The sequence below is a fragment of the Brachypodium distachyon genome, chromosome 3 (genome assembly GCF_000005505.3).
Source record: "Brachypodium distachyon strain Bd21 chromosome 3, Brachypodium_distachyon_v3.0, whole genome shotgun sequence".
In the NCBI taxonomy this organism is placed as follows: domain Eukaryota; kingdom Viridiplantae; phylum Streptophyta; class Magnoliopsida; order Poales; family Poaceae; genus Brachypodium; species Brachypodium distachyon.
In genome coordinates this window covers 21,164,336-21,179,021 of record NC_016133.3, presented here as the reverse complement: position 1 = coordinate 21,179,021, position 14,686 = coordinate 21,164,336, and the positions used below count along the sequence as shown (strand labels likewise).

Here is a 14,686-nt window from a genome sequence, read left to right as displayed (position 1 = left end):
CCAAACAAAGTTCAGACCAGTAATCGACGCTTGCAGACACTTGGAAGGCGCCCACTTGGAAAAGCAACAAAACATCTAACCGGGATGCATGCATAAATGAGATCAACACGTCTCATGTAGTCTTCTTCTTAATCTTCTCATCTTCATCAGAATCATGCGTCCGTGTGGCCAACTCAACTGGAGTCTCCCAGCAATGGAATGCAGTGGTACGGTATTTATATCAATCAACGTTTGTCCATTCGTTGAAGAGATCAGGGAAGAGCATCAACTCTTAGACCGAGTTGAGTATCTCCGGGATCTCCTCACACCCTTGCCTCCGAAGAAGCAGGTAAAAAAACGAATGGAAAGGAAAATCTGAACCCCATCAGCCGATCAAACCCCTCCTAAAATGCACAGGCATACTAGCAAATATGCCGCTGCAATCGATCTGAAGCCCTGCCGAATCTATCATCGGCAGGGGCAAAAAAGATCCAAAACAGAAGGGGGTCGATCGACTGAAAACAAGAATTAATGGATTGATCAATAGAAGATCAATCCATTAATCACTCCAGCGGAGCAGCATGACGACGCAGCGGCGGATGATGTAGAGCTTGACCCTCTGTTCCTTTAGAGCCTTGTTCAGCTTCCCCATCTGCTTCACCTGGCTCCCAACCTTCATTTTCGATCGATACTTGATAACGAAACAAGCAAAAAATTGGGCGTCGCCACAAAAGTGCAAGATTGTGTGTAGTGTACTTCTGAAGGTCTAGCCCTAACTGTGGGAAACAAAGAGATTAGGGGGCCTTATATAGAGAGAGATGAGTAGAGAGGACAGGGGGAGAAGTTAGAAGAGATAGAGTATGATATCCCAAGACCATCATACCCCCACATGCAAGAAGCTTGTTCATGGACTAGGAGGCACCCCCCTGATCGAGTCCTGGATCCTTAGTTCAACGTGGCCATATCTTATTGGCTAGTTGCACACGAAATTGCGGAATATTGTACTCGTAATCAACAGATGGCTACTACATTTGAGAGATGGAATTACTGTGGTAAAGCGTGCAGGAAAAGATGGAGTGGACAGCTGGCTATCCGGGGATGCATGCAGCAAAATTAGAGTAGATGCATGCAGGCAAGGTTGTTTTGTGCCTCCAAGAAAAGGTCTCTAGTCTCGATAAGATCTCACCAATGGTGATAAGAACGGACGAAACTTCCTGGAAGGATGTACGAACTTACTGTGGTGATTCTAGTATGAATACATACGGTGATTCACCGGCCGCTGAAAAAAAAACATACAGAAAACTTTTCAACTTCCAGAAAAGATAGTAAGATACTGTGCAATCAGGGGAATCACTACTTTTCAACTTCCAGAACTTTGTCATAATTTAAATTGTGTTCACCCTCTCTTTTTTGCGAGAAAACTGTGTTCACCCTCAGCTCGGAGCTAGGGTCCAGGGACCGGGAGAGGTTTTGTCTTACATGTTTACCCAAAAATCCTGCTCCGACCCATATACTTGTCACAGGTTTGGTACAAAGTAATATGGATCAGAGGGAGCAGTTTTTTTAGAATCATCTATCTTAGGTTGTTTAAGGACTTTTTATTGGGCCGAGCATATTTTCTATGTAGCATACTGCCTGGTTGATCTCGTGGCCATCCAAAAACAAGTGACCTTGAGAAAACAAAGTCAGAACACCGCACGCCCAGGGACGGAGTTTTTTTTTACTTAGTACGGAGTATTTACTAATCAGCCCATTAAAAATCCCTTTAAAACAGGTCAGCTCTCTAATTCCCCTAAGCCCTAATTGACCTCATGTTTGAATTCCTGGCTCCTTCCTTGCACACGCCCTCTATAATGAGCAATGTCACACCTTGAATTTTTTTTCATACTTTTTTTGAACAGTCAGACTTGTCTGATTCTGTAATCCATGGCAAAGCAAAACATGGTTCTCAACCGATTCAGTATGGTTGTACAAAAATAGTCGAAACCAGTTATATATAGGAGTGAAGTGCAGGCTGATTCCAAGAAAAAAAATTAAGGGCCTAAATGGAAAATTGACAAAAGCTCTAGTCCTGCCCATTGGATTCAGATCGGGTAGTCTAGATTGCTCCCAAGTATGACACTGTGCAGGGAGCCTCTCGTGTCCGGTTAGCACTAGATATCTTCTCGCTGCACCATCATCATTCAATTGTGGTCTAAAATTTATGAGAATCGTCATATGGAACTGTAATTGGGCAATCCTCGCGTGAAGATTGACCGTGAGAAGGAGTTCAGTACTTCAGTCAATCATACCAGGATGAATAAAATGAAAAGCAACATAAGCCTCAAATGCAATGGATGTGGGCAACCGGGCATTATATGCAATCTTCGGAAACTATAAGTTAGCTCATGACAATCTTTCACAACATAAACATTCTTTCTGTTGCTTCAGTCCTATTCCTTTGACTGCGTTATCTTCTGATTTGAAAAAGGAAGTTACTTGATAACCAATGGACAGCCAAACAGTATGGCCATACATGAACATATTTTTTTTTTCTGAGAATAGAGATACATGGGCATGGTACATTGATGGTAAAGCAAGCAATATCATTCTCCAGCATCGTAAGCAAAGGGTTCCTTCACAAGTGCAACCCCAACAGTCAAGAAGAGATGTAGTGGGGTCAAATTACCAGCTTGGACGTAGAAACATCTAAATGGGGGCCTGCATCTGACCGGATTTAACTGGCCAATTGCCACTGATCGACGTGAATAAACATTAATTCCTATTGCAACAAACCATTCTGACTGCATGTAAAGAAACGTTTTTTAAATCCTATGTGTGGATTTCATAGACTCATGCATGAATATCTCGATTCTGTTGCTTAATCTGAAAATTTCAAAAGGTCGAACTTATTATGAAATACAGTAGAATTCTGTAGGATGAATGGCTAATGGTTATATATGATGAGAGGCTTGGTTTAAACCCTTTCACATGACGTTAAGGGTCAAAAGCTTTTGCCTGTATGGTGGAGGGCAGCTCGTTTGACTACGCGAGAGAGTGATATATGTGCACCCAAAATTAACATGATCGTGGTTCAGTGATTAAGCTGTTCCCTGGACTTTGCTGTTCCCCTCAAACTTGTTCAGTCGTCGTGATAAATCGATAGGCTTGTCTCTAGTATCTGGAAGTAATAATCGACCGCGCGCCGGAGAAGTGCATTAGCTTATTAGCATGCATGCAACCCAGGGAACAGCCCGCCAACAGGATCAGCCAAGTTGCACGAATGACACCTTCAAAACGCTCCTTGTCGCTTCTTGTGTTGTTTACTGCACACTATTAGCTTACTAGCCCGCATGGTCACAGCTTGACCGCCAGCTGTCGGGTGATTCCCTAAGTTGATCTCTGCACTTGGCAGAACCATCAGATCAGCAATCCGCAAGAAGCCGATCAATAAGAAAAGGGAGAAGGTGTTTTCAGTCTAAACAAAAATGCTCTGAACTGATTTGTTTTGACAATCAAAGAGGAATGTTTTATAAGTTTTTATGTGTGAGCGAAATCCCGTTAGTATCATCTTGCCCTAGGGCAACCGATATCTATGGGTCGGCCTTGATCGCCGCCCTGGCTCTGCTGGTTCTGGTCGGGGTGGGTGAGCATATTGATCGAGAATATAATTTATGTGCCAAATTATTAGAATTGGGACCGAAACCAACAAAAATTGGTTAGCAAAGTCAAAATATCGAATTGATTTTGGTCAATTTGGGTTTCACCTTCAATAACCGAAAGCGGGGCAGCTATGATTTTCGGGGTAAATCCCCATCCACCATGCCAGCTCTCTCCGCTCCTACGATGATGTGGCCATACATAAACAATATAGGCAAAATGCCTACTCCAAATATATTAAATTGTAAAAATTGTACAGGTGGAATATATACATGCAAAAGAAAGAAAAATGCTTCAATCCAATGTTGGAAGTCGGCATGCATATGACTTTCTCTTCGCCCTGTGGAAGACAGGATTAAACTCTTCTTGGAAGAGAACTATGTATATTGTTGTCGGTACTTGTGAATGTTTATGAAAATTAGGAAAGTGCCGCCCGATTTTTTAAGCATATCATAACACTATGTGATTGCGTTTGTTTTGCTGCCTTATTGGTCTAGCTTGGAAGTCCGTTCAGTTATAACCGAAAAGCGAACCAAATCGATTCTAAAACAATTTTAGTTCCTAATTTTTCTAAGAACGAGTCATTACGATTTTTAGAGAACCTAATTTATTTTAAACCAACTAATGCCAGACCAAGGTGCGGGTGTTATGGTAACCCGAACTCTGTGCCCTTTTTCTTCGGGTGGCCCGTGGGCATCTCCAATAGGAGCCCCCATTTTCTTCACGTTTGTCTATTTGGGAGACATGGACAGGTAAGTCAATATGACAAGTAGAAATCTAATCACTCAAGCACATGTTATGAAAAAAAAACCTAAACCCCTATTCGCATTGGGTGGTTTTTATAGAACGTGTTAAAGTGATTAGAGATTTCAGTCATTTCATCCATCTAATGGTCAGGATTGAAAGTTTTTAAATTTTACCAAATGAAGGTATTCACCTGATACGTTGCCATCAAATGAGTATAGTATAGAAATATATAGTGACAGACTTAATAAAACTAACTTGAAGATCTAGATATTCGTAAAATTTTTCTATAAGTTCAATGAAACTTGACAAATCTGACTTAAGACAGAGGTGTGACTTTTTTGTATTTAGGAAAACGATAAACCTCGTGAAGTTGCGTTGATGGCCTTAGCGTCCGTGCATGCCACCAGCCTTTTGCCTTCCGGAAGGCAGCGTCGGCGGAGAAGGCTCGGCGCCGGCAGAGCAGGCCCGCAAGAGGAGGAGGGCACACCCGTCGGATGCGTCATAACTAGATCAAACGGTTGAGATTCCTTGTTTGAGTCGTCTTCCTTGATCATTTCCTCCCCACTGTAAATAAAAAAGAAAAACGAAAGCATTCGTCCGGTGCCACACGGATAATCCGTTCCTCCTCCCTCCACGCGCCAAAACCGCAGCCACCATTTCCCCTGCTGCCTGCTCCCACTTGAGTTCCACCAAAATTCCCCGGGAAAACACACACCCGCTTCACAACCAATTCCTCGGGATCCATTGCTCTGGGCTGGGGTGCGGCGAAGGGAGAGAGACATGTCTATGCAGTCCGCGGCGCACGCAGTCCGGGCGCTCGCCGCGCTCCCGGCGCCGTCGTCCTCCTCCCGCCGTCGAGCGGGCCATGCGCCGTCCCTTCTGCCTTGCCGGCCCAGTCGAGCTGTTGCACCGGTCCGAGCCGCAGATTCTTCACCCCCTGCCGCGCCCGCGTCGCCGTCGCCGTCCGGAGCAGCCGGCGGGAAGGCCGTCGTCCCCGACGACGAGTTCACCCTCGCCAAGGTCAGCGACTCCACTCGGGCGCATTCTTAATTCTTGTTTTTTAAGTAGCAGCAAACGAGCAAGCGGTTGTATAAGAATTCCCCGTCATCTGCAGGTGTCATTTGGTGTGATTGGCCTAGGGATAGGCGGCTCCCTCTTGTCGTAAGTTCAGATGTTGCAGTCCTGTCTCCTGTCGTGCAAATCATATCAGAGAGGTCTAGAATGCCTTGTCTTGAGATTGCAAGTGTTCCTGGCTCATGTGTTTTTCTATCTCAGGTATGGATTTGGGGCTTATTTCAATATTCTCCCCGGTTCGGAGTGGTCTGCTCTCATGCTAACCTACGGATTTCCTCTCACAATCATCGGCATGGCCTTGAAGGCAAGAACTCTCTTCCATGACTATCTCTCCTTTATTTGGTATTCCCTAAATTATGCTTCTTATAGCCTTGTACCTCAAAAATATGTCTTGAGATTATTTACCATGCTTCAAAGATACTGAATTTATTTGTCACGTCCGTTTTGATTCTTGAATTATCTATGCAGTATGCTGAACTGAAACCAGTGCCCTGCATAACCTATTCTGATGCTTTCGCTTTAAGAGATAAGTGCGCTACCCCTATCCTCAAGCAGGTACTACTTTTATGCGCTCTTGGACACACAATCTCCTCTTCGACCTACTCCTATCAAATATTACTATTTATGTATGATGTGATCAAACTATTTATGTTCTGTTTGTTAATGGTATTGTCCCTAACACACAAGCACACAATTTGGGTACCACGCTCATACTTTCGTGTACCTACCTGTACACATTCGGGTATCACCCTTATACACTCGGTTTCTACGCCCACACATCCCGGTGCCACCCTTACACGTTGAGGTACCACCCTCACATACCCTTAGCATTAGTTGTATGCAAACCAGGCCATGTAATTAATTAGTTGCTGATAGTTGAGTTCTAAGCGTATGTGGAAGTTGATAGGAGGTGTTAAATGTTGAAAGTTGTAAAAGAGTGGTATTGCTGAATAATGGTGAACGGGAGTACCGCAACTTCTTTTTAGGAAATACGGCACTTTATTGATTAAGGCATATCATAATACAAAGTTTCCCGGATACAATCCGGAGCAGCAAACCTGAAAACAGAAGACAGAAACTGCTCCGCAGAGCGAGCTAAAATATGTGCCACATAGTTACATAAACAAAAAGCATGCATAAAACTAACTGAAGTGCGAGTGGACGCCTGGAACAAGATGTCCTGAACCACCACTCGAACACCACTCCGATCCGACATCGATGCCTTCAGCCACTGTTGTTGAAGTTGCTGGCCCGAAGGAAGGCAGTTATGAGCCAAACGCCAGAGGTTAATCTTCATCTTCCCCAGCGCTTTAATGGCCCACAGCTTCTTCCGCAGACTTCCTTCGAGTTCAGAACATGAGTTCATTTCACGCCCTGGCCGGCTCCTATCAGCCAAGAATTTAGCGGGGAAGCCAAGTTGTACGCGGGACGAACTGTGTAGCAGCCAAACTTGTTGTGAGGCCATGAGAGATAGTCGCCGTCAGCGTGGCGATTGATTGGAAGCTGTAATATCTTGTCTGCCGTGGCCTCTGCAAAAGTAGCACGAACCAAGTCTGAATCCCATGTTTGACCATCTGTTCCGAGAAAGGCACCAAAGTCGGTTCCTATCACCTGGATGTCGTTAGGAAGCGGCACCAAAGTCTGAACCGTACCGGCTGGTACATCAGAAATCCAGGGATCAGAGAGCACCTTGATCCAATTTCCATCGCCCACGTTCCAGCGGACACCCTTCTTCACCAATAACATCCCAAACTGAATGCTTCACCAAGTAATCACAGTTAGGGTGGTATCGTCCCTTGAAGACTAGCACATAGCGAATTGGGATCCGTGAGTAAATGCCAACCCTGCCACCCTACATGGCTTGATTGAACAGAACAAGATCATGGAAACCCATGCCACCAAAGAACTTTGGTGTTGACAGCCACTCCCAGCTGTACCAGTGCATTTTGTTGTGACCATTCTCGATGCCCCACCACTGAACAGCAATGAGCTTCCTTATACTTCACAGATAGCAACTGGGATCTGAAAGCAGCTCATCGTGTAGGTCGGGATTGCTTGAATAACAGCTTTAAGCATCACCTCTTTTCCTGCCCTGGACATCGGCCGGTCAGACCATACACTGATAGGCTTCCATATCTTGTCCAGAAGAAACTTGAAAGAACCAGATGGATAGGGTCCAATGCACGTTGGCACTGCCAAGTAGGTATCCTGAAGCGATTCGTTCTGAACACCTAAACAGCCCATAACTTCATCTTTTGACAATGGGAACCAAAGAAGATGGACGACTTGTTCATGTTGATTTTCTGTCCAGAACCTCAGCAATACAAATCAAGAGTATCCTTCAGAGCACCAACACTCCATTGATCACTTCATGCAAAGAGGAGGTGGGAGATAGGAGGGCCATCATGGCTGTTGCGGACACCTTGTAGTGCACTCACTTCTTATGACACAACAGACTTGATAGACCTTCAGGCTTCAGTGCAAAGCAAAAGCAGGTACGGGCTGATAGGATCACCTTGGCGAATGCCACGAGATGGGACCACCGGGGTACTGAGCTCGCCATTGATACGAACAGCATAACGGACCATAGTGACACAACGCATCAGTCTGAATCCAGGCGGGATGAAAACCAAAATTACACAGACAGCCATGCAGATAGTGCCACTCAACTCTGTCATTGGCTTTCATCATGTCCATCTTCAAAGCAAAATAAGGCCTTTGAGCCTTCTGTTTCCGGATAGTGTGAAGACACTCGTAGGCAATCAAGGCATTATCTGTTATAAGTCTGCCTGGAATGAAAGCACTCTGGTGGTCAGAGATAACCTCCGGCAGATGGACTTTCAGTCTATTAGCAAGCAACCACTTTAGATGCTAACTTCTAGAGGACATTGCACAGACTGATTGGTCAAAAGTGGTTTAATTTATCTGCATTGCTCATCTTAGGAATTAACATGATGACCAACTGCAAAAGTGTTTTAATTTATCTGCATTGCTCATCTAAGGATCACATGAAGTTTTGAGCTCGGGTATCCTTCATCTTTGTTTCTGAGAGAAAGAGGAAGGGGGCTTGGTACGTTGAGACAAGCCAACGTAATTCGCCCACTGTCGAGTCCGACCCCTGGCCTCGACAGTTCCAGCATAGGAGACTCATTGCGTCTGGCGGGGCCGCGACGCAGCCTCTGCCGGATACGCCGATCGTGTGGTACCAGTCTTCTGTTTCTTGGAATGGTCCACCTCACTATTCTCCACCCCATCAGGATTCGCCACATCCACAGGAGCTACATCAAGATAAGTGCCAACCGGAACAATAGCAGTCGAGCTCTTAGGCGGTGGAGGGAGATCAGGCGCAGCAGAACTCCCACCCTTGACACGGTACACTTGCTTGGCTTGCTTCCGCTTCTGTCCAGTCACACGCAGCTTGTCAGGCTGAGAAAGAGAGACCTCAGCCCCAGCAGGCTCTGTAGCCCAATCAAATCGAGCCACCTGTTTGCACCCATGGCCTTTCTTCTTGGCAGAAGTGACTTCCCCATGAGCATCAGTAGGCCCCTTTGGCTTAGCAGGCACAGGACGTGAACCTGAGCCATATTCATTTCCACTCCATGAGATCCTACTGGACTGAGAGTTCTCAGTAGACGAACCAATGTCATTCTTCCTCTTCTCAGGAACACAAAGTCTGTCTCTAGAGTACGGCAGCTTACCATCCTTGTCACGAGTGCCAGGAGTAGGACAGACTAGTGACGAGTGGCCCAACAAACCACAGGAGAAACAGTACATTGGCAAATGTTCATACATGAGGTCATACTGAACTGTCTCATTCTTCCTCATCGAGAACACTGAAACAATTCTCATCAGTGGCTGTGTAGGATCAATTGTCACTCGAGCCCTGAGATAATCACCCCAGGCTCTTCCTTTATCATCAACCTCCAACTTCTCCACATTCCCTACCATAGTAGCCAGCGGGGTGCCCCTTTCTGCATTCATCAGCTCAGAACCAGGCTTCATAATCCGCACCCAAATGTGGAGCTCATCAAAGACCACAGCCAAAGGATTAGTCCTAGGGTCGAAGCACTTCAGGAGGATTGCGTGCTTACCCAGTCGCCAAGGGCCTCCCTTCATCACACGGACTCGATCAGCCTCCATCTGAATTCCACCAAAAAGAGATTTGGACCCAACGATCTCACAATCAGACCTTCAGGGTTTCCCCAAGCCGGCCAGACAACCGCCGTAATGGTGTCGATATGCAGGGTATTCGGTGCAAGAACTTTACCAACAACTAACCAATCCGGACAAAGTGGATTTTCACCAACATCATCCAGGATCAGGGGCCTATCCAGGATAAAGGGGGTGGCCTCCTTCGGGGTCAGATTCAGTCGCTTCATCATCTCAGCTAATGATTCGCCAGAGTTGTTGCCTTCAGAATCAACCGCCGCCTCCTTCCCCTTCTCCAACAGCAGCGCTGGTGCCCGGGCCATCCCAGAATGATTCAGACCAGAACCAGCAGCTTTGGTGGTCGCTCCTCCAGTCCCCCCCTGCGCCACCATCCCGCACACAGCCAACTAATCGCCGCCCCGATCAAGGGGAGAAGCAGACTAGGTCTACCACGAGACCATGCCGAACTAGGACAACCTCGAACTGCGAAGACGGGAGAATCACAAGCGAAGAAGAGGGAGGAACAATATGGTGGGGCAATCTGAGGGAATCTCAAGATCACCAGACGGAGATGCGAAACCCTAGGATAAGCGATCGCCACCGCGTCGCCAGAGCCCTAGAGGAACCGTCAGTTTTTCACGGTCTTCGGAATAACGCAACTTAGGTATTCTAGAATTGTGAATTGGAAACCAAAATGTTGCTACTTTTGTAACCCCACCAGATTCCATTATGCTTATAACATCTATTTTTACTGTTAACTACTTGATATTTACATAGTTTTAACTGTTCACTCTGAATCCCTTGTCATCTACATAATTTAGCATCCTCCATCAATTCGCGGCCTGATCTAGCACTTTCATCTTGGGGATAAAAAAAGATTGACACTAATATTCTACCTAGCTAATGTGCTACTAATTGTCACATGTTTTTTTCCACCACGATGCAATGGACTGGCATGGTGATCCATTATTAAATGCACAATTTTAATATGACTACATCACAAATACTAGTCTCCTAACAAGTCTTGGAATAGTTACTCTGAGTTTCCAATCAAAGTATTATATGCACGTGAGCCAACATTATAGTTGAACATTGATGACAGCATGTTGATGTATTAGATTCTGATAGGCACACATTTTGTAGCTTAGATCACTGGTATAATCAGATTGCACAAAAAGCAATACCAAAATCAAAACTAATTAGGGATTATCAGGATCGATGCAATGTTTCACTGCATGCTTTTCAGCTGATAATGTTACCTTTTTATGCTTTTTAACTTGACCCAAATTTGTCCTTTTATTAAATAATTTTTTTATACATTTGAAAGAAAGCAAGTGTTCGGTATTCTGACCTTACCTTACCTGACTTGACCTGACAATATAGTTATTTTCTCCCTACGGACTAGGCAGGCCATTTAATCATTCAAATCATATCATTTCTATCTGTGATATTTCTGGAAGAGTGTTTACTTTTAATAAATATCGATTGTTAATTGATTAAAATTTAATACTTAGAATTAAGCCAATCCAAAATATCTACAGTATCACATATTAATCTTGCATTTCTCTTACCTCTAGGTTAGGAATGATGTAACACGTTATAGATATGGTGATGAGCAGCACCTGGATGAAGCGCTAAAGCGAATTTTTCAATATGGTTTGGTAATTCCTTATTTTGGCCCCTTTTCATGACCTGAACATGCTCTTTCCGTTTATTCATACTATATCTATAATTTAAAGTTCAGCTATTGAACATTTTTAGCGAATCTCTCCTTGAATTGGAAGGGCTAAGTTACTTTATCCTACTTATCTGCCTTCCTTTTATCCAACTGGCAGGGTGGTGGCATTCCAAGACGTAGTGCACCTATATTACAAAAGATTCAAGAAGAAGTAATTTTTTCATCTATTTGCTTTGTTATGTGAAGTAGTATTTTCTATATGTTATTATACTTACTGAAAATCACACATTTCATTTTGATGCCACTCCGGCAATATTGTTCTGGCCTAAGTAGGAATCATGAAGTGGCAATGTGCTTTGCGATAATTAAAACTTCAGTTCAGTTTTTCCATAAAGGGGTACTTCCATAATTTTATTTTCAAGAAAAACGTTAAAGGTGAAGTTTTACAAATTTCTACCTCAACCTGCTCTAACTTTTACAAATTTAATGAAGTTTGTTTTCAAAAATGTAGTTGGTGGCTCAAGTATATGTTAATTGACACTTACCTAATATTCCTTAAATACAGTAATCCTTCCATTCCTGGATGCACAAGGGTTAGGAATTTTGTACCAAGAGGCATGTAGGACCACATCACCCTTCTTCATTATCTTTGTTAAGTCACTTTCTATGCTTGAATGGTCTGTGTTACTCTATTACATACTAATAAATGACATTGGAAATAGCAAACTGGAGAAGCACACAAAGGAAAATATGATGAAAAATTCTCATAATCAGAAGAAAAAAATTTGAAAGCTAGAGTGACATGTATTTCAGAACAGGAGTATTGTTATGTATTTTTACTGAATTCATGATGTATAAATTGCAGGAAATTTAGCCTTCCTGAAGGAGTATTGTTATGGCTTGTTACTGAATTCATGTTATTTTGCCCATGAAAATCAGCCACTCTTTCAACTTCACATATGCCTTATGGACATTATTCAGACCAAAATGCTGTATTCCAAAAAATCATCACATGATTTAGGAAAGGGGCATCTCAATTTGATGGTGCGATTCTTGGTTCAGGGATTTACGATAAGATTTTCCCTGTAGGTAACTGAGGAAGGAAAGTACTGTTTAGTACTTGAATTCGAAGCCAAAGCGTTGGAGCTATCTGATTTTGAGAAGAGACAGGTTAGGCCCCTCCCTTTTTGTTCTAAATTTCTAAATGTGGCATAGCATGTCTGTCAGTGTTGACTTAAATACATTTGGTCAGAGCTTTTTAACTGCAGCAGTCTCAGACACTGAAATGAAACACAACTAATCTCGTATTATAAGTACATGAAGCAGTTTCAGGCTGTGAAAAATACAAGTTCTCAGATTAATCAACTTCTTCGAAAGGAAATTAACTTTTAGAAGAAAGTTAATCCAAAACTGGATGCACAAAAATACTGCTCAAAATGTTGCAATCATACAAGAATACTGATTAATGTTGTTTCCTGTCTTGATGTAGTATTGGGTTTATTGTACTGTTAACTTGGGATAATTGAGCTGTTGGAGAACACTGCATATTCTACTTGTTGTAGTCATAATCTAATAAAAAAATGCGTAAGATTATCTCAGTACCGAGTCCTTGCAAACATTTGTTGTACACAGGCAAAATTCACCTCCTTTTTTGGTCCTGGGATTAAGGCAGAAATTGGTGAGTTGTGCTTGGTTTTCTTTATGTCCATTAGACCATCAAGCTGCTGTTATGCTCTATATCACTGATAGTCTTACCATTACTCTGGTGATCCAGGCAAAGGTGGCGATGATCTGTATGAAGTGCGTCTTATCTCAGAGACTACTTAGAAAACACACAGTGACGAGTTATGCAGTTCCCTTCTCTGCTAATATACAGCAAAATGTTCATCATTTTCCTTTTTCCACTAATCTTCATAAAATATTGTCAATCTTTTCCCCTTCCCTGTGTTTTGGCTTCTGAGCTTGTGTCTACTGGATGCAGTTCCATTGTTCCAAACCTAGCATCATATGCTTCATGCACATACACACAGAAGAAGGCTGTTGTAATATAGATGTAAATTTGGCTTGGTTGAAAACTTGGTCCATATAGTAGTTTACCTGATATTTTTTCTTTTTGTCACTTTGGATGTAGTTTTTTTTTTCCAGAAAACGCAAAAGATAGATAAGAAAGAGTTATGCTTAGATAGATAAGAAAGAGTTATGTACAAGGCCACGGAGGACCACACCTGATTACAACACGACGCGCCTAACTAAGATCCAGCGGCAGCAGCGTCCCTAGGCCCACTGCTCCCGTCCTAGACCACTGTCGAGCCTCCGCCTTGATCAGGTCGAGGAGGGAAGCGATGTTGGGGGGAGAGTTGTCGAAGACAGCAGCATTGCGGTGTTTTCAGATCGAGCAAGCCGTGAGCAAGACCACCGACATAGTGCACCACCGACATAGTGCCTTTCCGAACAGAATGCACCACCGACATAGTGCCTTTCCGAACAGAAGGAGGGGATGAACGGACAGCTCCCTGCCACCACGCTGCAAAAGGGACGCCAACGTTTGGGGGCGGTGCAGGTGGATCTGATCCAAGAGAGGACCTCATGCCAGATAGAGCGGGAGAATGGGCAGTCGACGAGGAGGTGGTTCATGGTCTCCAAGGATTGATCGCACAACAAACATCTAGGGGTGTGCGGCAGCCCGTGGCGTGCCCTCCGCTCGGCCGTCCAGCAACGGTCCTGGCAAGCAAGCCACATGAAGAACTTGACCCGGGGAGGGGACCAAGCCTTCCAGTTCAGCTTCAGGTTTCCGATGGAATCCCTCCCAGGAAAAGGGCCTCGGTGGTGGTACAACTGGCTAGCACATGAGATTTGCAACTTTATTCGCATGCAGACATTTCTGTGAAGTACTGCCACATCTGATCTATGTTGAAGAGAAAATTCCTGTGACAGATCTGAAGACCACATAAGCTAAGCAAGAAACCAAGATCTGGATCTGTATACAACTGACTACCACTCACAACGGTAGATGCTTTTGTTAGCCAAGATAGATTATAAATCTCCGCAGCGCCAGAACCTGCTGTGCCCAGAGATAGATCTTGCCATCTGTCATCTGACACTGACAGTGATTCAGTGAACTGCATGCTACAGAACTGAACTCAGAAAATGAATTCAGGGTCCAGTTCCATGCACAGAAAGTTGAGATGAATTCAGAACAAGAGCTCCAACAGACTGGCTTCCACTGATTTGCACGCAGGCAGGAATGTAGAATAGTAACAGTACATATTAGTTCATCTATAGACTACAGAGCGCAGATTCATACTGATACTAGTAGTTGTGGAAACAACAAAAGCTGTTTATTGTTTAAGGTGCACGCAGATCAGTGGGTCATGTGATTTCTTTGTGAATGCAATTAACTTCCACCCAAGTCACATGCAT

General features: G+C 44.0%; 1 protein-coding gene across 2 annotated transcripts; it reads left to right on the top strand.

Annotated features, from left to right (window-relative positions):
* Positions 1-4,951: 4,951 nt before the first annotated feature.
* Positions 4,952-13,372, top strand: LOC100830341 (thylakoid membrane protein slr0575). 2 transcript variants are annotated; one of them, XM_003573733.4, is made up of 9 exons: positions 4,954-5,385; positions 5,480-5,526; positions 5,641-5,743; positions 5,908-5,994; positions 11,166-11,249; positions 11,424-11,477; positions 12,356-12,436; positions 12,899-12,944; positions 13,041-13,372. In XM_003573733.4, the coding sequence occupies exons 1-9, from the start codon at positions 5,146-5,148 to the stop codon at positions 13,091-13,093; spliced, it is 795 nt and encodes a 264-aa protein (XP_003573781.1). In that variant the 5' UTR covers positions 4,954-5,145; the 3' UTR covers positions 13,094-13,372. The 2 variants fall into 2 exon arrangements, with proteins under 2 accessions (XP_024318086.1, XP_003573781.1); XM_024462318.1 differs by lacking the exon at positions 11,166-11,249 and having other exon boundaries at positions 4,952-5,385.
* Positions 13,373-14,686: the final 1,314 nt, after the last annotated feature.

Excerpts from the sequence above, each read along its gene's own strand:
- LOC100830341 (XM_003573733.4), top strand. The coding sequence starts at position 5,146 with ATGTCTATGCAGTCCGCGGCGCACGCAGTCCGGGCGCTCGCCGCGCTC. Across the intron at positions 5,386-5,479 it reads ACGAGTTCACCCTCGCCAAG|GTGTCATTTGGTGTGATTGG; the intron begins GTCAGCGACTCC and ends CGTCATCTGCAG. Across the intron at positions 11,478-12,355 it reads TACAAAAGATTCAAGAAGAA|GTAACTGAGGAAGGAAAGTA; the intron begins GTAATTTTTTCA and ends TTTTCCCTGTAG.